Source organism: Geospiza fortis, unplaced genomic scaffold (genome assembly GCF_000277835.1).
Source record: "Geospiza fortis unplaced genomic scaffold, GeoFor_1.0 scaffold112, whole genome shotgun sequence".
Classification (NCBI taxonomy): domain Eukaryota; kingdom Metazoa; phylum Chordata; class Aves; order Passeriformes; family Thraupidae; genus Geospiza; species Geospiza fortis.
Genome location: NW_005054298.1, coordinates 22547171 through 22569524, shown reverse-complemented (window position 1 = coordinate 22569524; position 22354 = coordinate 22547171). Strand labels below are relative to the sequence as shown.

General features: G+C 35.6%; 1 protein-coding gene across 1 annotated transcript; it reads right to left on the bottom strand.

Moving 5' to 3' along the window:
• Positions 1-221: 221 nt before the first annotated feature.
• Positions 222-22354, bottom strand: DNAJC10 (DnaJ heat shock protein family (Hsp40) member C10). Its single transcript, XM_005415901.2, has 23 exons — positions 22299-22354; positions 21666-22025; positions 19911-20076; positions 18150-18200; positions 16746-16828; positions 16428-16559; positions 15431-15524; positions 15136-15213; positions 13945-13988; positions 13451-13588; positions 12038-12127; positions 11191-11304; positions 10304-10418; positions 8431-8558; positions 8041-8157; positions 7161-7262; positions 5991-6146; positions 4982-5115; positions 4470-4523; positions 3956-4103; positions 3365-3484; positions 2086-2202; positions 222-1815 (listed from the first exon to the last, which is right to left on the bottom strand). Exons 2-23 carry the CDS (start codon positions 21864-21866, stop codon positions 1804-1806), a joined length of 2394 nt encoding a protein of 797 aa, XP_005415958.1. The 5' UTR covers positions 21867-22025; positions 22299-22354; the 3' UTR covers positions 222-1803.

Here is a 22354-nt window from a genome sequence, read left to right as displayed (position 1 = left end):
CTGTTTTCAGATGCCAAGTTTCAGTAAATGGAGAAGTTCTTGTGCGTTCCTGTTGAAAACCTTAAATAATAGAACACTTTGTCTTTTTATTAAAAAATCCATGAAAATGTGGAAAATCCTCCGTCATCTAATTTGGAAGATGATTTTCCCCCACCCATACACATCCATTTGATCTCAGAAATTTAAAAATCTGGATACAAAGAGAATACCTTGATACAGAATTATATCTTCAAAATGAACTTTATTGATATTTAAACTAAATCCTCTTCCCCACAGCCTAAATATGTTTCAAAACTTTTCCTAGACCTCATTCTCCAAGAAGGGCGTAGAAGGCGGGAAGCGCAGTTACAGTGATATGCAAAAACTGACCAAAACAGTTTGTTTTAAAATTTTAATTTTTAACTGTGATTGAATTTGAAGTTAAATTTGGATGTAAGAAGATCTACTTTATTAAAAAATAGATGCAATAGTCTCTTCATTTTTAGAATAATATGCTGCAAAAATGAAAAATCAATAGAGGCAACCCTGAGAATAGGGGAAAAAACAGTTGAATGTCTCAGTTACTTGTATCTCTTCATTTCTTGCTGCCTTCTTCATGAAATAAGTTACTTGTCAATAACAATGTATTTACAAATTGTAATACTCATAATACACTGACCAGTCATGCTAGGTCTAAATACGTAGAGAGAAGGGAGGAAATTCCATCTGTCAAGAGCGAGGGAGCATTTTATTGAAATCATGAACAGTTGTTTGCAGATATTGTCATCTGCTGTAATTTTTCTTGTCTATGGAGAAGCTCTGAAAAATATCACTCTTTAGAGCAGGAATTCTAGTAAGAAGTATGAGGAGACATTGCAATGTACAGTGTTCATTATTAAATTAAAGAAGGCACTTGCTCTTCTGCTTGCCTGAAGATTATATAAAAACAAACAAAAAAAAACCCCACCTAAAAATATGTCTGCAGGGAAAGGGAAAGTGGTAGTGTCAAAAGAGGTTAAATATGTCCACAGAATACATTCATATTTAAAAAGACAATGATAAAAGTGATGATCTAATGACTTAACCAGATGCTTCTATTGCATAATTTAAACTTTGGAAGTTAATACCACATTTGAATTATTTTATTTTTTTCTTTCTTGCTTAAAAAAGAAAGAATAAACACAATCCGAAAACCAAACCAAGCAACTAAAGCTCTTCAAAGTTCTGTTCATCCAGGTAGCATCACCACTGCCACAACAGAGTAATCCACTTGAGAGCAAGAGCAATTTAATTCAATAAACATATCCTCCTACCAGTTCTTGATTTTATTTCTTAACCATTGACTAGACAATAATGCAACCCCAAAGCAGAATAATCATCAGGTCCAACTGTTTGTCTGTCAAATAGACAATCCGTCATTATGTTCTGCATTGCAGAGTGCTTTGAGTGCATATTCAGCCACAGGCTGAGTGCCACATTCAAAAAGCATTTGAGAAGAGACAGAAAAAAATATAAGGAACTAGTAAATGGGTAGGCAAAAGTGATAGAGTCCACATTTCTGGTCAACTCCAGTGTTTGGCCAGGAAGAAGGTAGCTGGTATATCAGAAGAGGGACATGCAGAAACATTGCCTCCACCAAAACCAAAATGTTTTCATCTCCCCACAGTTTAACAGAACTCATACAGTTGTGTATGCTTGTGAACTCAAACTTGTTTTCATGTGTCTTGTCCTGTCACCAATGTAACTATCCTTATATTTTCCTTGTGGTGTCTTCTATCTTCACAGCTTCAGAATATTTTGAATTGTATCTACCTTCAGTACCAGTTAGAGTTCATCCTAGTGACAAGAAAGTAAACAATGGAGTTTCTCTGAAACTACAAACAAAAATATTTTTTCATATGATTTTAAAGTTTTCGGTAGCAATAATTTTTCAATTGGAAAAACATTTCTTAAGCAGCTGTGTGTTAGTATCTTCTTAAGTTTACCCAATCTTGCCTCTGTAATTTGCATTTAATGCTAGGGATAAAGAACAAATACTAACATCATGTTAGAAAGTTATTATTTACAGCAAGTCTTTTGCAAAGGCTCCACAGTAAATGTTCTTACCTTATTTCTAGATTTTTTTCTTTTTTCTTTCTTTTCCATTGCTTCTAATTTTTCATTCAAAAGGTCAGCTATACCTTTTGCATCTCTGCTGTCTATGTATTCCCCAAGAACACTTTTCTTAAAAGAAAATAAAAATAGAGCATGGGTAATATGTTACACAATTTTCAGACAAAATTCAAGAGAAAAGCAGGGCAGAATACAATGGCCTTGGTAGCTTGATTTATGATTCATGGATATATTTTTGTCTCTGTTTAAACAATGCTAATTTGCGTTGTACTAAGAACCACTCTTAGCTGCTAGTTTTCAGAACACCACTAATTTTGTCCTGATCATTAAAGAAACCTGAAATAGTTACAATTTGCTCACATTTATTGCGGGGAGTGTTTAAGCTACACAGCTATTACAAGCCTGCCACTTTGTAATCTATGTGAAATCTGTATCTGTGGGTAGCTACTTTGAAGACCTAGAATGTATTTACACTTCACCACAGAAAATCTCATGGAATTTGGTGGGATTGTGCGATGAAAGATTTCTAGAACTTCCTATTAAAAATTCAGTTAAAAAAAAGGAAAGTAAGTTAAGCCAATTCTCTATCAGAAACCAGTGAATACTTTTTCTTCAGCATTAATATATTTAAAAAGTCACTATAATATTTCTGAAATTTATTAGTGTTACAAGAATAAAGGCAATTCCCTATAACTATCTGCATACTCTTTGTGTTTTTAATTTATAATATTACTGTTAGTAGGAAATGTTGATCTGAAAGAGTCCCACTGATAATTGAAATAGTTCAATAAGGTTTGTTTTTGAGACAACACAACCATATATTTTTCATTAATTATCCGTCTTACAATATATTATATGTCAAAACTGGTGTTTCAATATAATAACAACATTTCATTATACTTCTCATTAGCCAAAATGAAGTTGTCCATATTTCATTTAGAGAGAGACCATCTACTTTTGGGTAGTTGGTGATGGCATTGGTAAAAGTTAAAAAACATTTTGTCACCCAAGACCTTGCAAATTAAACCCTAGTTCTGATTAAGCCCACATTTTAATTATTATTAGAATTCTACGTCTATTTGCTTCTATTAATTTGCAATTTGTTATTATTGTATCACTGTCCTACTATTTTAAGTATTACTGAAACTGATTATTTGGAGACACAGTAATATATAAACAATTCACTTTAATATGTTATAGAAGTATTCTTTCTAGTTTTAAGGTGAAATGAAATACGTTTACTAACAGTAACTGCTCACCACTAACACTTTACCTTTGTTCCTTGGTAGGGGTAAAACTTAACAGTAGGATAGGCTCTGATATCAGCAGTCTGACAGGTGTGACCATATGCCTGACAGTCTACTTTTCCAGCTTTTACTTTTCCTTTAACAGCCTGAAAAGAAATGTTTATTAGAAACAAACTACAAGTTTCCATGGGTGAGTAAAAGCAAGTAAGTGGAATAAGCCAGCAGTGTGGCTGAAAAAAAAAATGTTGCTCAAATCTCTGAAATATTTCAGAGTAGTTGCTAGCTTGCTTCCCAGACTGTCAGCCTTGTGCCAGGTGTCTCTCTACGTATTCAGAGAGCACTTGTACATGAATTCAGAGCAAAGCACAAAAGCACAGCACAGCTCCAAAGGCCACTCCATCCAAAGTTGAAATCTGTTTCAAAAGAGGGTCTCTGTGTGTCTGTCTGTGGAAGACAACACCCACTGTCTAGTGGGACCTGAAGCATGCATCACTCCCTGCGTAGGAGGCTCATGAAAGTATTGTGGTTTTTGGATGACTGCTAAGAAATAAAGTGCTGATGAGTAAGATTTTAACCATTACAATTATAACAAGCTACCAGTACATTTAAAAACATACCCTTGCAAGCATCTCAAATTCAGGAGCAAAATTTTGGCAAGGTCCACACCAAGGAGCATAGAAATCAATGACCCAATGATCTTTCCCATTCAGAACTTTTTCTGTGAAACTCTGAGGGGTGAGATCTACAGACACCTGTGGTAAATATCTGTGTAAAGGAAGAGTAACAATCGTAATACATTCAAAACTTTAAACAATAGCAAATTGCATTTAAGAAAAGCTGCTCAAATTAACAACATGACTAGTCTGGAAATCCCTATTTCACACTTTGTACTATAGGAGAATAACTTCTAAAATGTGGTAAACAAAATAATATGGTCTTCAGGAGATAGGTGGACAGCAAGGAGTATGCCATTTCTCCAAATTTTAAAAGCAGTAAGTGAAAAGATGTAGAAACTTGAACATCTTAAATTAAGCAATACCCAAGTGTTTCTAGTTCTTGATTTACATAGTATTTAAATATTTATTTATCCTAGCAAGCAGTTTGTGAACAAAGTTGAGTGCAGTAACTTACCCCAATGCCCAGCCTCTGAGTGAATAGGCATCTCTGTGCCATCCATTGTAGCTACTATAAAAATGTAAAAGAAAAAAAAAAAAAGCCAGTTGCACAATAGTTTGAATTATTCTGAAAAAAAACCTTACAAACAACCCGCTCTGAAGAGTGGTGATAATCAAATAAAGAATGTAAATGGATAAGTTTTAGGATATATTTCTACCATGCTTTCAAATCTGAATAAATGAAAAGTCTCACAGATAGCATTAAAACCTATAAAATTAAGGACTAGAAGACAAAGACAAGAAAAAGAAGAAATAAAAACTAAGATTCCTGTGTAATTTCAAATTACTGAAATGAAATGGCGAAATAAAATCCCTAGTTTGAAGTAACAAAGCCAATGGTATTCAGTACAGTAATATCCTAACCGCCTATTCTAATAGCTGTGATAAACCTCTTCTACACAAGAGAAGAGCTGTATTTGTCTTGTTTCACAGCATGGAATGTTTCCCAAACTGAAGCAATGTACTTACTAATAGTGATGAGCAGTGTTTGGTTTTTGAGGAAAGAGTCTAATTTCAGGATAGCCCCGAACACTTTCTTGGTGACAGAAAGAGTAATATTTTTGACAATCCACACTGCCTACACTGATTAATCCATTTAACATCTGAAAAAGAAAGAAGAAAACCTACCATCAAATATGTTAACCAATACTACTACAATTTCAGTAATACTTCTTAGCGCGGGGAAAAAAATCTCAACAAAACAGACCAAGAATATCACAAGGCTTTCCTCTTCCCTGTAAACAGATCACTGGTATCAGAGTCAGCCACCCAGATGCATTCCCATCATACACACATTTAGTATAAGCTGCATACACATGGCTCACAAGGCACCTCCCTTACCTCAAAGGCACTCAGGAGTGGGATTAATTAGTGCAAAGAATGCCCTGTGTGCCCCATGACAGCTCAGTAACTGTGCCAATGCTGGTGCAGTGCAGATGTGCCAGCAGTGTCACTGTGGGCCTGTCCTGAACACACTCTATTTGCTGCAAAGGCCCAAACTACCTGGCATGGGCAGGGAAGCTGATGATTACTGAGCGTGTCCTACAGAGCTACTAGCACTTCACAGACATTCCAACAGGTAGAAAATCCTGGCTATAATTCCTAGTCAAGTTCTAAATGTCTCGAAATCACAGGCTTGTTTCCAAAGCCCTTTTTTCCCCACAGATTTTCTAGTTCCAATTCCTGTAAAAATCTCCAGGAATGGATGTCAGTAGAATAATATTACTTCTGCAAATGAGAGAACACTGTAATGACCTTACACACTTGTAACCAACATGAAAAACTGGACTACAGTATCAGTGTATTGAAACTTTTAAAAAGTCGAATAAAATCCAAAACTGTTAGGTAGGAATTGCCTGTTTTGGTGGCAGTATTAGTCTCTAAATTTGCTGACAATTCTCTTAAGAAAGCAGTTGTACCATCTCAGCAATTTCCCAGAAGAGGAACAAAAGCAGAAAAGTGTTTGAATGTGATTTACCCTGGCCATTTTCTTCCATTCTGGCATTAAGGCCTGACAAGGTCCACACCATGGAGCATAGAAGTCCACCATCCAGATCTCCTCTCGCTTTCTTCTCTGAACCAATTCAGCAAATGTCTCTGGTGTTAGGGAGACCACTGATGGATTCCTAAGATCCTAAATAAAGATAGCTCATAGGCATAACTCATTGTTGCACAGTGTATCCCCTATCCAGGGCCATCATGTACAAACAGTGTCAAATTTTGAGAATGTTCTGTGAAATTTGCTTGTTACTCTGGTAGGGAAGACTCCACACCACTGAAAGGCATAGAAGCACCAAGAGACATTCCTTCAACCCAAAAATCTAATTTTAAAAGCCTAAGTTGTTGAGAAAAATTATCAAAAAAGTACACCCATGCTCCAAACTGGAGGTTTTCTGCCTTTTCTTAATTGAAGGTAAAAACCAAGAAATCCAGCTTATCTGGCAGAAACAGGTGTTACAAAACTCAGCCATGCTATTTACGCTGGAATGCAAAAGAATACATATAGTGCACTATGGGCCTCTGAATGCCAACTGAAAGACTAATCTCCACCTGTTTCTGCATGTGTGTTCTTGAAACTGCCTTTTCTGAGCTACCTGGAGAGAAATGCCTCTTCAAAAAGTGAAAAACAGCCTGTGGATATAGCAGTGAACCTGAATGCTGGAGCCAAGTTGGGTGCCAGAACACCAGTATCAACAGTGATCAATACCAGTAATATGCAGTTAAGAAAGTTCAAGGACAGTTGAAAAGTGTGGACAGCAGTAATCTAATTAACAAAAATGTGAACCCCCTCCTATATCAAGGTGTGTATGTGAAGCATTTCCACCTTAAAAGCTGGAAGTATTGTAATATTAATTCCTTTATTCTCTCCATAAGATAGAAATAATTATCATTATTTTGCAGATTGGAAGGGATCTTTATTTGCTAATGATCTCAAATAAATTATGTGACAGATTAGGGAAATTAACCCATTAGTTGTCAAGTCTCTGACTGACAGTTGCTGGATCACTTTTCTTGCCTGAAGTTTTTTCACTTTTTATTTTCCTTGTCCAATTAAAAGAAAAAAAATCTTAGAATCTTCCAGCTGAAGAATGTATTTGTGTATGAACTGCATAGAACAAGACTGCAACCAACATTATCATTTACATACCTCTATAAACTCCAAGATTTGCTCAGCTGAGTGATGTCCTTCATACTCATGAACATCAGACTGATTGAACACAACTGTTGTTGGGTAAGCTCGAATGTTATGCTGATAAAACAAACAATAACAAATTCCACAGAATGATTAAAGCTCTTGGACTTGCCTCTAACTGTCCCTGGTACTGGTGCTCAAGGCTCCTCATCTGTTCAGTGTGTACAGTACAAGTGCTCAGGCTTACGTGCAGGTGAGAATCTGACACCATAAGCAATCAGTACAGAGAAGATGCCAATTGTGTTCAGAGATGGCAAACTGTGTTCTCAATTTAAAAACCAGCCAGTAATTCTTCTGCCATGCTCCACAAACACAGCAATTAATCCATGGGCCTCCTAAGCCTTAGCTTTAAAACTATTCCCAGTTCTCAGATGGAATGTTTGGACTGTATGAATAACTATTGTTTACCATTGAACACAGCCAGTTCCTATAATTTGAATTCCTCAGTGGGTAAATATATATAAATAAAACTTGAAAAAGTTCGTCCTTTTTTGCTCATTTTCCATTAACACATCCATTTTGTGCATTTTCAGACATTAACCCCAGCCCCCAGAATTATTAAATTCTGAGACTTCTGAAGTCTTCCAGTAGCACTATGAAATTAGAATAAAATCAGACCTGTATTCCACATTTATACATTATCTATAGTGGTTATATAGTTTGCTTCTTTAAAAAAATATGATACAAGTGCCTGTTCAATTTACTACCCTTTAGGAAAGTAATGTTAAAGGAGAAACATTGTCTGCCCATATCCTCCTACCCCCAATTCAAAGAAAATTATATTGTTTGAAAAGATTATATTTGTATTTCTTTATTTTTAGTTCCTGCAGCTTACCATGTTGCAAAGGCCTTCATGGACAGTACAGTCTAGTGTTCCAAATTTAAGCTGACCATAAAGATGTTTAGATGCTTTTCTCAGCTCTGGTAACAAAGCTCGACAAGGAGGACACCACTAGAAGACAAAATGCAAGTAAGTGCAATTGCTTTTCCCACAGGTAGCTCTCAGGAGAATATTTGAGATTAATCATCTGCTGCTTTGACAACAGAGTCCACTAGACACAAAACCCAGTTAGGAACTAAAGCTCCCAGGGAAAGAGGAGGGAAAGAGGAATTAGAACACAGTCTCATGATGCTGAAGGGCACTTTCAAGCTACTCCTTAGTACCTTGTTAGAAAGTTACAAAACAGATTTTAGAAGAAGGAATATATAGATATCCAATATTTACCGGTGCAAAGAAATCCACAAGCCATGGTTCCTTATCTTTGTCAGGAAAATTCTGAGGTCCCAGTGTGATGACATGGGAGTTCACACTTTCTTTGGCAAATGCAACAATATCATATAAGATCTTCTTTCCTTCAAAAAACAATGTATAAAGGAAATTCAATTTTTACCTATGAGAGGTGTAATTAAAAAACTCTTTGAAAGCAATAAGAGTCCCTTGTCTAATCTTTAAACCCAGCCTGCTTAAGTAAATGTAGCATAAAATGATGTTGCTTTTCCTTAGGAGGATAATGTTAAACTGTCCAAACCTATGCAGGCAGGACATACTGTAGTTGATAGTTGATATGTGGCTAAATATTAAACTGGACAGTTACCCAATATTAGCCAAATAAATACTTTTTCCAAGACAAAACATGTTTTTGTCAAACAAAATGATGAGATTTTTTGTGGCAGGATTATTGGTCATTTTACCATCTTACTTGTGTTGGAATTAAAAAGTACAATTCTAGATATACTTGGCTTGGCAAAGGGATTGACAAGGTAAAAACTTCAAGCAAAATAAATTATATTGATAAATCACAGCTATTTAGGTGTAACTGAAATTACTGCTCACACAGCTCCAGTGGGCAAAGATCCAGTCTCTTCATAACCTTTGTATACGTATTTGTCAGCAGAAATGAGTTTGTCTGAGAATAAGAACTTCAGGTTAATCAAATCTGAAGTCACTGCACAATGACTTACCAAGATTTATTACTGTTCTTTGATTTTAAAACTTTGCAGCCCTTCAACATAGCATATAAAAAAGCCTGATTCCATTGAGGATTATTTTCTCATAAAGACTGGAGTGAGATGGCTATTGGTGAATGTTCTACATGCCATCTATTTTCTAAATAGTAAACCAAACCCTTCAGAAAAAAAACCCTGTATGCACTGAAGTCCAATATACTTCTATTCCACTAATCCACAACATTATAAAAATGCTGCATGGCTGTGACCACTTCCTGCCCTCTGCAGCAATGTATATTCAGGAAGTATATAAGACTTTTCCTTATATACCAATCATTAGATGTATGGGATCATCCTTCCCCCTTGATAAGCCTAATTTTTTCTAAACAGTGAAAAACTTTTCACTTTTCCTGTTTATAACAGTATTGAGATTCTGACTTAATCCTAGCAGGCTGTTTCTACTACCTCAGAGGTTTCAGAGGTTGAAAAATGAGAACTTCATCTTGCATAGCTGCCTTGTGCCACATTCTGGATGAAGCTACACCTGTTCCTGCAAGCTACAGTTTGGCTTTAGGCCCTCCTCTTCTTCAACCAGCATTACTGAATCCTTTCAGCAGTAAATAGTAACATAGGTCCAGCCTTTCCTGAAAGGAAACTGTGATGTTGGAAATGAAAGTAAGCAGTAAAAGTCTCAATATCTTGGACAGAATTAACAAAGCATGGAATTAATGCAGTGGTACATGAAACCAAATCCAAGTTTGTCAAACTGGCTGCACTGTGTACCCAGCATGTCAGGCCTCTCTGAAGGGTGTGGCTTACAACATTCTTTAGTTATCCTACCTAAAGCAGAAGCTGTCCTGATCAGCTTCAGAGATTTCCTTTGTATGTCATTATGCAAATAATGTTGAAACAGACTGCAAAGACAAACTACATCCCTCAGCATCTGATGACTGCTTACCCAGGAAAAACAGAAAAAAGAAAACCAAAGGAAATTACAAATAGGTTGTGTAAGGCTACACTATGGCCAGAGGAAAGACAGCAAATATTAAAGCTACAAAACTTATCTTTGGGGGAAAAAAAGTGGTTTGCCAAAGATTTTGTCATCTCAAAGGGATTAGGTCATGATTTAAACTTGCCAAAGTCTCCCTTACCATGATGAATTTCATAATCTCCAGTTCCTTTTCCTTTGAAGACTGCTAAACAAGGCTGATAAACATACAGTTTGTTGCAGATGGTTGGTGAGGAAAGACAGTCGAACTTCCCAACCTATATTTAACAGACAATGCCATTTTAATTAAAGCAGCCTAATTTATATCAATTAACATATTTTGAAAGGAAGTAAGAGTTAGAAAACAAAGGTAAAAATATAGAAAACTGATAGCCTTTCTTATAAACAACAGAGATCTTCAGAAAATTGATGTTCAAGGAAAACTACCAGCATAACTATATTGGGTTGCTTGCTAATTTTTAATTTAAAGGCCAAAATGGAGAATAAAAACTTGAAGAATTCTTTTTTCCCTCCTCCCAAATACAACAGTAAGGAAGCAAGAAGAAATCTAAAATAAATGTAACATTAAAATTCTTCTAGTCAAAGCAACAATTAAAAAAAATACATACTTTATAGAATAACACAATCTGTAAGCCTTTAGTGCAAAGCTTGAACTTCGTTACTTTTTATGAAGAAAATAATCAACATGATCACAGGGTTTTCTGAATAATTAATATATAGTTCCACATACATAAATTTGATGTTGGAATGTTAATTTATAATTATTAACGGAATGGGATCTGCAGCAACATTTCCAACAACAAAGCAGATTTAAAAGAGAATCTCTCTCTACTTTTAAATTATTAAAAACATACAGGAAATGCAAGTGATTGCTTTAAATAAAAAACTTTACTGCAGATCTGCTATATGATAGTATATCTCTTCCAGTACCAGAGGTGGCATGTGGAGTAAAAGCTAATAACAATGAAAACCATGACTTGTTCTTGGAATGTAAACAGCATTTAACATCAGATGAGTGAGCACTCTTACCTGAATATGCTCATCTTTCAGTAAAAATTTAAGTTTCTTAAACTCCTGCACATTTGATTTGTCCCCCTCCCCAAACTGGAAGAAAAGCAGCCACCGGTGATGAGCCAGACGGTCCTTTAAATCACAGGGAAAAACAAACCAACACCACAAAAAATTAATCCCAACTACACCAACATGCAAACTTCTTTTGTGCTTTATAACGGCAAATGTCCAGTTATTCATCTCCAAAAGACCTCCACTAAACAAATTCTTTCATGCAGTCCTTCCACTAAACTTCCTTTTACTACATCACAATCAAGGAAGTGGAAAAAATCTGACAGCAAGCTGGCTACAAGCTGCACTCTAATGTTGTTGTTTCTGTGTGGATTTCCCGTTGTAAATTATGCTGTTATGTGCAACTACCAGTATGGAAAGAGGTTTACTTTTGTTTTTCCTCCAAGACATGACCTACTTTTGAGACTCAATTTCAGTTCATACATCATTTATCACAGATTAACAAGTATTTTCTTCTTTCTAAATTACCAAACAAAACACACTTAAACCAAAATTCTCCACAATGTAGTTGATTCAAAAAATGACTAGAATACTGCAGTTGCAGAGGGAGTTGCAATGGCAATTTCTGTGATTTCCTACATTCCTATGAAATCTCCTCCCTGTACTTTTGTTATTTTGCTAAACAACAGAAGAGAATGCAGACAAACAATGTTAAATAATTTTGGGTAGAGATAAAAAGAAGTAATATTCAGTTAAATGCTAAGTTGTTGTGTCAACAGGATTTGAAAAATGTAGAAAAAAACAATAAAAATATATTATTTGAAGATATCTTAGCATATTTTTTAAAAATTACCTCCAATGATGCTGCAGAGATGATTTCAAAGTCTGGTAGATGCTGCATTACTTCCTGATATATTTCTCTGGCATCCAAGGAGCTAAGAAACTAGGATAGAAAATTAACTGTCTTTATTAGAAGGAATTACAAACATCAACCTGATTAGTACTCAAAGTGTCAGGGAATTTATTCTGATTTGTTCCCTTCAATCAAATGGAGAATGCAGTTAATAATATTTTATTTGATCAATTTCTTTTTCATACATGTAATTTCACAAACATCACTCTCAGAATACTGCTTTTAACTCACTTGCCTACAATATTCAGCTCAAGAAATTGTATTTGTCAAGACAGGGACCAAAGAGTGTGAAATTCAAATTTCACACCAAACCCAACAACCAAGTTTACAAGATCTCCAATTTAGGTTTAAAACCCTCCGTAACTGCACTGTAGAGATATTTATGTTTCCTTAACTTGTAAAATTTTGGAAGTAATATGAATCAGTAACTGAGTTGTTAAAAGGTTCAAAGTAGGTAGGCTGCAATTTATTTTCCTCCTTTTAAAAATACAGGTAATAGTAGTGACAATAAAGGAACAAGTCGTGCTTCAAACAGAAATGTCTCCCATCAATTAGGGAAGTTAAAACTACCACACAAATGTAGGTTGTAATTTTAGAACAGAACTGAGCAGTAAAATTTGTACTGACAGACACTGTAGGAGTACTTTTATCACACATGTCAGGGTAGCATTTCTCAAACTTGTGATACCTGGTGCATGTTATTTCTAGAATAAAAAATCAGGGGCACATCAAAGACCACAGAACCATTTAGGGTGGAAAAGACTTGTAATGTCATTGAGTCCAAGCTGTAAGCAGCTGCCAAGTTCACTACTCTAAACCACATCCCCAAGTGCAAGGTCCACACGTGTCTTTTAAATACCCCGGGGATACTGACTCAACCACGTCCCTCTGGGCACTTCCAGTGCCTCACAACCCTTCGGCTGAAGAAAGATTTGCTAATATTCAATCTAAACCTCCCTTGCTTGAGATCATTTCCTCTTGTCCTGTCAGTTTTTACTTGGGAGAAGAGACTCCCAGGCTTGCCCAGGGCAGCAGCGTTAGAAGCAGCTCTTGGGCCAGTCACAGAGCACTTCCCAGCCCTGAACTCCCAGAACTGCTCCAGGAGCCTCCTGGGGAGGTGGCCAGGCAGAGTCACAGGCTGCTGTTCACTCTCCCAGCAAACTGGAATCACCTCCAGGATCACTGCCTGAGTAGACACAGGGCTATAAACTCATGCAGAGCATATCAGCTTAGAAGAGAAAAGAAAAAGACATCTTTTCAGTTGTGTATCATCAGTCTGGAAATTATCTATACATTCCTTTAGCATGGTTATCACTTTGTTTATCTAAATAGATAATAAAAGACAAGTCATACCAAAACACCTCCTTTCTCTTTGTTATTTATGGTGGCTCCAGGTGGGAAGTATGCAGTAGTACTAGATGAGACATCTAAATTATCACAAAGCTCACCCTGGGTGCCACAGTCCATCCAGCCCACATTAACAAGACCTTCCTGTAATTAGGAAAAAAACAACACAAAACAAATCCAAAGAAAAGTATTTTTAAATTTCAGGTACAGAAATGCTTTTGAAAATCCCAACACAGGCAATTATTTATAATACTTAAAAAATGAAAAGAAACAACATTGTAATTTATTATGTAATATTAATTTTATTTTACAAAATTCTTAAAAAAAATAGTTATTTCAAAAGCTACTTGGGCAAAGTACTGAATTCTTCTAAAAGTTAACAGGTGATATCTTGGTTCTACTAAACTCAGTGAAAGGTTTAGTTACAATTTGATGCTTTCACTTCTGTCATTTTGTTTTAAATATAACATGTAATGCTTTCAAAGTGAAACACTGCTTACCAACATGCCAGCTAGTTTAAGGCGGGTTTGGTAACTCAAGCAATCTGCAAAACAAAAATTTTTTATTTACAAACATAAAACTTCACCTTATTAATGCACTAAATCTACTCTTGCTTAGAATTGCCCCTTTCCTCCCAAAAAACATGACCATCTCTAGCTTCCTGGCTGTTCATCTAGTATTCCTGGAGTTGCCATATCTAATAATCAGCAATTAATGACTGTCTACTCTAAGTTAATAAACCCCCACAAATAACATTCTCTTACTTCATCAACACAGAATCCTCATTTAAACAATTTTACTATTTTCTTTACTGTAAAGACTGACCTTTAAAATTTGTTAATCACTGTTTAAAAAAAAATAATCTAAGTACCTACATAGAATCTTGAAATGATATTTCAACAGAAATATCCATTTTCTGTGATACAAATAATAATTCACTATTATAAATATATCATATGCTTTGAAAAGCTGCCTTTGGATGCAGATTTTTTTTTAAATAAGATGCATCAACTTTTCCTTAACCAAAACAAAGTTGAAAACTTAATAATGAAAGGGCTGCAAGTTGAAATCAAGCTATTTACAAATGTAAATTCAAGACTGAGGCTCTGGCTATTCAGTTCTCAGAACAAAGGTCTCTTTATAAGGCTGGGAAGTCTTTATTTGTCCAAGGTGTAGTGCATTTACTTAGCTCCACCAGCTAACCAAGGTAACTTTCTCATATATTGCATCCAGTATTGATCCCAAGAAAGCCAGGGGCAAACAGTGGTAAGAGGCAATTACTGTGTGCAAACCTAACTTAGAACTTATTCAGCTAAATTTTAATATTGGTGGTTTAAGGGGGAGACATAGCCTTTCTGCTGCTCAGCTATGATAAGAAGCTGGTGTGTATCTCAGCAGTAGCTGTCACCTGAGCTGGAAATTGAAGGGAGAAACCTTTTCTGCCACTTCCCCTCCCGATGGGTTACACTCCAATGCTGCTTTAATGACTCACAGGACATTACAGAAGGACAATAACATAATATCTCCATTAATGTCCTTTTGCCAAACTGCTTTTAACAGAGAGCTTAAATGACCCACAGGCCAAATACTGTGGTGACCTAAGATGTTTTTTAGCAGCAAAAGGAATTATGCCGCTATCAACAGAAGTCCTTTTTTTGTCACATTATTTAAAAAGTATTTAATATACCTACCCCCACGGTCAGCACAGAAGGTGATCAGCCAACCAACACCAGATGCAAATGAAGTTTCAATAGCATTTACAAAATTTCCTAAGAATGAAACAATTTGCATCAGTTTGCGACTAGTTAAACATGGCCATGAAACAAGGTTTTATATTTGTATTAGCAAATTACATGAACTATTTTTATTCTCAAAAAGAAGACTTAGCAATTGTTGACAGATTCAGTCATATGCATAGTTTCTGCCATATTTTATATAGCAAAAACAATTTCAACAACAGCCCCCCAAGACAAACGTGAACATTACCTGCCCATAACTCGGTGACTGTGCTTGTAACATACTGCATGGCAAAGTTCTTTAAGCTCTCTTTTGACCTGTCTCCATAATATTTCACTGGTTGCTACAGAAGACAAAAAGTAAAGTTTATAAAATTAAAAAAAAAAAAGGCAAATAACCCCATCCCAAAACCTTCTGTGTTCTTCTAAGAGTACTTAAGCAACTGCAGGACCAACCCCCACTACCACCCTAACTGTTCTCTCCCTCCCCTATCAGAATGTTTGAAATTTACCCTTAATTTAAATTTTGCAATGTGATTTCTTTCCAAATGCTGCAACATGAGGACAATTTAGTATTAGAAACACCAACTCCCAATGATTGTATTTCTATTTAAATAAAAATTGCTTACATCACTCCATTTAGCATTCAATTTCTTAAAACTTATCATTGTCAAAATGTACCCATCTATTCGGGTGCACTTTGTACACCACCCCAGCACCACGACTTAGCAAGCAGCTATAAAGAGTGACACACATCATGCAGGCAGCATGGAGGGAATCTTGCAGAAGGAATTTCCAAGTTTCTTTAGGCATAGGGTCATATTCTTTAAGACTCAAAACCACAGACTATGCTTTGTACTTGAAAGGTCCTTTACAACGCTGTAAGAGAAACTGCTCAAGGAGACTTGTTGCTTTGCTACAGCACCACTGCTGACAGTAGCTTCCCAATCAGAAGTGATATGTTGCACAGAAAAATTATTCAGAAAAACCCTTGTAAAAATATATTAGCATTTATTTCAAATTTATTTATACATAAAATATAAATTACATATATTAACAAATACTTTTTTTGATGTTAACTTTGTAAAATAATTTGACCAAGGTAAAGAAAAAGTTATATTTATTATTAAAGGAAGTAACATACTATAAAGCAAGACCTTTATAAAAAAATCTCTATGACTGAACAAGTATTAAAAAAACACTTCAACAGATTTCATTCTAAAAACACTTGATGTCTTATCACTCACCATTCCAGTTTTGAAAACATACAGACTAGGGTAACTGTTAATGCCTTTAATTCGACAAAGCATTCTGTTATCTCCACAGTTCACAGCTCCAATGCGTATTACTCCATCCAGCTCCTTAGCAAATTCTCTCCACTAAAAAAAAAGTCAAAAAAGAGTCTATTTTCCTATAAAGAGATAATGAAAAATGAGCACATGTTTTATTTCTGGGATTTTGAATTGTTGTCTCTAGTTTCAGCTTCAGTGTAAAAATCTACTATGTTAAGTTTTAGGCTATTAAAACCAATGCATTTTCAGAGTTCATTTACTTGGTTTACATACCGTAGGTGCTAAATCATGGCAGTGGGAGCATCGAGGAGAATAAAAATTCACAAACCACAGTTCTCCTGAGTTAACAGCAGCATCTAGGTGGAGAGAAGAAAACTGTAAGTAAATCACGCACATGTGCAATGTAGTAACATCGAGGATGTACACTTTTGCTATACTGTATTCCCCAAAAGCTGTATTAAGTATTTAATGCCAGGCACAGTAACAGTAACTCTGATGAACATACTGTTGTAGGCAGGTGCATGAAAATCCTGTTTCAGAAGGTATCAGCACTCTGACTTTCAGCATCTGTTCTACTGATTAAGAAAAAAAGTACTGTCTGCAGATTATTCTAGCTGAAATGTGTGATAGTGTAAGTCTAGTTGCAAAATACAAGTTCTAAAAGATTTTTACCCACTAGAATTTTCCATTTCCTTATATTACTTTATGTATTTAGTGAGCCTCACCTGGCAGTATTTTTATGAAGAAATCATGTCTAATGTAATTTAAAAATCCAAGTTAATGTAATTACTAGAAAAGTCATGGGAAACATAAATCATCTTGCTTATGAAAGCAGACAAGAGCAACAAAATATACACAAAGAGCAGTTATCAGCTTTAATTACTTGGCTTTCACCCTGTCCAATTTTCTTGTAGTGGATTTTGTAACCTTTTTTTTGACTGTATTAAAATATCCTCACAAAAAAGACAACTAAGGAATATGCTGACCCTGCAAATAGATTAACCAAAGAAAGCCTGTGGTCTCAGGGAAATCATGAGGGTCTGCTCTTAGAACAGTTTACAAGACTAATTCAGCATATAGGTCCAATCTTGCACGCAGGAAATCATACTCAATATGCAGATAAAAAATCACACAAAATCCAGTATTTTTTACTCTAGCCTCTCTTAGTTACAAACAACTTAGTTGTAATTTTAAAAGAAAAAAAACCTGGACAATATTCACATAGAAACTGTTATCTTTCCACATCTTGTTTTCCTTAGCTGTGCTTTTAGTATCTGGTATCACCTTCTGGTTTTGAACTACACACAATTGACTGGATTTCACAGAAAAGAATTATATTAGAAAAGTTTTATCAAGTGCATTTTTATACAAGAGAAACATCAATGACAAATTAGGAGTAACAAAATTTAAATTAAAATAATTTCCTTTTACAGACCTCACATAATAGCTCTAAAACTTAATGTAAGCTGTTTATTGATATTGATCGATTTGCTAACTAGTGTTTAACAGGAAGCATTAAAGGTTTTTTTGTATTGTTTGTTTTCTCATGTGAAGATGATTTTCCAACATGTGTTAGTAAAGATAGGTAAGAAAAGCCTACTAAGACACAGCTCAATATGTAAAAATTATACTCTGGGTTGTCATGTTGTCAAACAGCCATTTATTTAAAAAACTTACCAAATTCTCCTCTATCCAATGTTATAATTTCGGGATCATCATCATAAATACCTATTAAAAAAAACCAACAATTGCTTTTTTATTTTTCCACCTTTAAAACAAACAGTCATCTTATGCATAACAGAAGACAGATTTAAGTTGAAAACTGGCAGAGGTTTTACAAAAATGCTATCCTTGTTTAACCTCCTGCTAGCTCGCTCACCCTCATGCTACCACAGCCACTATCAGAACATTCTTTTGATAATTTAGTAACCAACCATGGAGCAAGCAGAAAATTCGAACTACTGCTGTTATGGCAAGAGAAATTATGTTAGAAATAACATCATCCAGCTGTCAGATTAAAGACAGATTCAAGAAGCCTCAGCTCTTACTGAGAGCTTTATGTAATGTCCAGAAGCTTCCACACTTTCTCAGCCTCTGGTTACCTAAACATTTAGATCACAAAGGTGTTTCCAGCCACAGGCTTTTCCACTAACAAAGTGTGTGTGAATGCAGTGGAATGCATTTACACACACTTTGTTAGTGGAAAAGTTAGAAAGGAAGTTAAGGAAGACAAAGCTAACCAGTCCTACCTAGGGCATCACTACAAAACACTGCACTACTTCAACTACACAGGAAAGGCAGTGCAGAGTACCAAAAATACTAATAAAGAGCATTATATTATGCTACTATGGCTGCAGATTTTTACAGTACCTAACATGGTGAGATGTCATTTCACCTGAAGTACAAGGATCAAATGCAAATAAATAATGAGAGAAATCAATATCTACAGGTGACTAGGTACTTTTTATATTACTTTTCATTTATATCTCACATAATATAGTACATATGCTCATCCATACATATAAATATATATAAAGCTATACTTTTATTTATACACACACACATATAAAAATAGATGCTCCCTAAATCACTGATTAATAGACATTTCAGCATACTGTTTCTCAATCAAGCATAGAACTTCTGGGAGAGAAAATTTAAATCTGAAGAAGTTTTAGGCTAATTTCCATATTTTACCGTGATACTTGCGCCACTGGTTTATACAATTTCAATCTGCACAGACATTAATTTCTTAGAGATTGGGACATATTAAATCAAACAACACTAGAAAAAAATTGTTGCCAAGGTAGATGTTGTTTTCAGCTGCTCCTTTCATGCCAGTCCAACTATGTTCCTCAGTTCCCTGTTAGTTTACTCCTGTTACAGCAGCTCTGAGAATCATTCATTGCAGCCTTTCCCTACAACTACCTAAAATTTGTTGAGACAAACACTAAGTAACTTGTCTCAAGATCATTTTAGGTATGATTCTGTTATTTTTTTCAGTTTCTGCTACCTCTTTACTGATGTCTAATTGCATATCTGCTAGGCTTGACAGTGCAAAAATTTCCTCTCAAAATCGCCCTGAAGAACACTAAACAAAGAAGGTCTTTCTACATTAAAAAGTTAAAAAGAATCCTGATGAAATATTAACACTGACATTTAAGTGAAAAAAATCTTTGTACTTTAAAAAAATAAACAAGAAATTAGATGACCTATAAAAAGGCAAGCATCAGGAACAAAAGGCTAGGTAAATAGATTGCATCTTTAAATACCATTAACAGGGTAAATAAAATACTGGGCCAGCAGACAGAAAGTGGCAGCTGCAGAGCAGACAGAAATCTGGAGAGGATACATGATAAACATGTGAAAAGCTCTGATATAGATGTGAATGACATTTCCTTGTGACTGTTTTAAGCAAATCACAAACACATCAAAACTTACCAAAATCATAGCGATAGAAGTTCCAGCTCTCGTACCGACCTCCCTGCTGCTGATCTTCAAGACCCTTCTCCCCATATTTATCATACTTCTTCCGTAGATCTTCATCTTTAAGTACTTCATATGCTCTATTTATTTTCAAAAAATTTTCATGTGCATTTGGATCATTCTATGTAAGGAAAACTATAATTAGTAATTAATCAACAAACCACATAGTGCATATAATGCTGAGAAGATTATCTTTGGAAATACTTTTATATTCCTGCTAAGGATGTCAGTTGTGATGGAAGCAGACATTGCACTGTTATCTCAAACCAAACTACAGCAAAGTTGTCCTTTCCCAAAGCCAGATTTGTTCTCTTATTTATTCTGCCCTCACTAAAGTACAACTGAAATACAAAGCGAACAGGTAGGAGGCTGTAACATTCTCCAGTGAACCCTCTTTTTTCAACTGTCTCTTCAGTGGAATTTAAAAAAATACTCAAGAATGAAGACATACCATTTCCTCCATAATCTTTTCCACTCCCCTAGAATCCCTACTTGACCAGCTCAAAATCTCTGCTAGAGACAGATTAATCCCTTGTGGTCTTATCAGGGTAGACAAATGCCTCCTCCTTTTATTTAGAAAGCATTTTTGTTCTAGGTAGCTTGAGAATTAGAATGGTGAAAAATCTGCAGACATATTTAGAATCCAAGTTTGTGATCTGCACAGGTGCAGTGTAACAGTGGTGTGCAAAATGTGCCACACAGTCCTGCTCTTTTAATTTCTGCTTACACGTTTCATTCAAAAGACACTTTTTCTTAAGATTTTTGTTTTAGCTAGATACACAGGAAATTAATTACTATTATGGAATTTGTCTAATGGGCTCATCTTTTATATATCATTGCTAAGGTTGAAAATAACCTGTTGAAAAATCTTTAGTAGTATCTGCATGCTTGGAAACAACAGAATCTGACCCCCAAACGCCATTATTTTGAAAGTACCAACAGAGAAAACAAAACTTTCATTTCATAGCTACAAGTTGGCATTTCCAACTTTGCTGACCTTTGGCTTTCTCACTGAGCTCTGTCAGAGGCTCCAATGTAGTCAGTGAAGGCAGGCCCTGAGCTGATATGAAATACTGCTGTCTTTTGGGACTCCATGCAGTTGTACATACAAAGTTCTAAACCCTTTTATTTCCTGTGAATTTCTGCTTATTTCATGTCATTTCAAGGAAAAACTGATGATGTTTAAAAGTGATTTCTTTGTATTTCAGAAATACGGTAGTACAGACTGAGCCATTCCAATTTTCTCTCTCCAGTTGGTTCAGAGTAACCTCCACCAATATCCTTTGGCAGTCCCAGGATGCCTATCTTGTCCTGTTTGGTACTTGGAGAATGATGTCTCAGAACAGGCTGTTCTTATTTGATGTTTAGAGGAGACATCAAGGCAGGGAAATAGCAAGTCCCCCAAAACTAAATGGAAAGAGGAAAACTCAACAGCTTACCAACAAGGTAATACAGTATACAAATAAATTTTCCTCTAGTTACAAAAATATAAGTGAGAATTAGACTCTTGACTCTTTTTACTACTGCAATTTAATGCAGCCCAAATTCAACTCTATCACCTTTTGTAAATTTTTTCTGCAGAAAATCTGAGTTGAACTGTATTATCAGGTGGTTCACAGAGAGAGATTTTTGATAAATTAAAACTACTCCTTGTTTAAACACTAAGATCCATTAAGTCAACAACTTTGACTTGTTAAAAAGGTAACTTACCTGATTTTTATCAGGGTGCAACTTTAATGCTAGCTTTTTGAATGCTTGTCGTATTTCTCTACTACTTGCTTCTTTGGATACTCCAAGTAAACTATAGTAGTCCTGATCAGTGCATACAAGAACTATTACACATACTAAAACTAGCAATAAAGACCTTTTGAAATATCTAATATAATCTCCTTTGGATGCTAAAAACTCCATTTTGAAGCTTTTGGAAATGTCACAGGCTCTGATTCAAACAGACTTTGGGAAAAGTCTCCAGTAAATGCACCAACATTCAGAGACACAGCTGGATTTATGGCAGAGCTCTTCAAAATGCCTGTTCTACTTCATTATCACAAGTCTTGCTAAAGAGACACCCTGTAAGATGACAGAAGCAAAAACAATTAATTACTACTTCTTCAATAAACACAGGTTAGTAACAAACCCCAACATCAGCTTGTGCGGATTGCACGTGAGCATTTAAGTTTCTGGGGGGCTAATTATCTTCTTTCTCGAAACCACACAAGTGGCAGACCATCTCTTAACTGTTACCTTAATCGGGGTAATCATGCACAGCTTCACTGGATGGCACTAAAAGTCACACACCTGCATCGCATTAGAAAAGGCGGGTGCAGGAGGGTTCATACTTACCTTCAGCAGCCCCGCCGGGGCTCATTTCGCGGGAAGGGCCGGTGCCTCTGAGCTGG

Bases quoted from the DNA above. Each gene is read 5' to 3' on its own strand.
- DNAJC10 (XM_005415901.2), bottom strand. From the start codon at position 21,866: ATGGAGTTTTTAGCATCCAAAGGAGATTATATTAGATATTTCAAAAGG. The intron at 20,077-21,665 runs GTAAGTTACCTT...TTCCTTACATAG, and splicing joins TGCACCCTGATAAAAATCAG to AATGATCCAAATGCACATGA. The intron at 4,104-4,469 runs GTAAGTTACTGC...TCCTTTACACAG, and splicing joins CTCAGAGGCTGGGCATTGGG to ATATTTACCACAGGTGTCTG.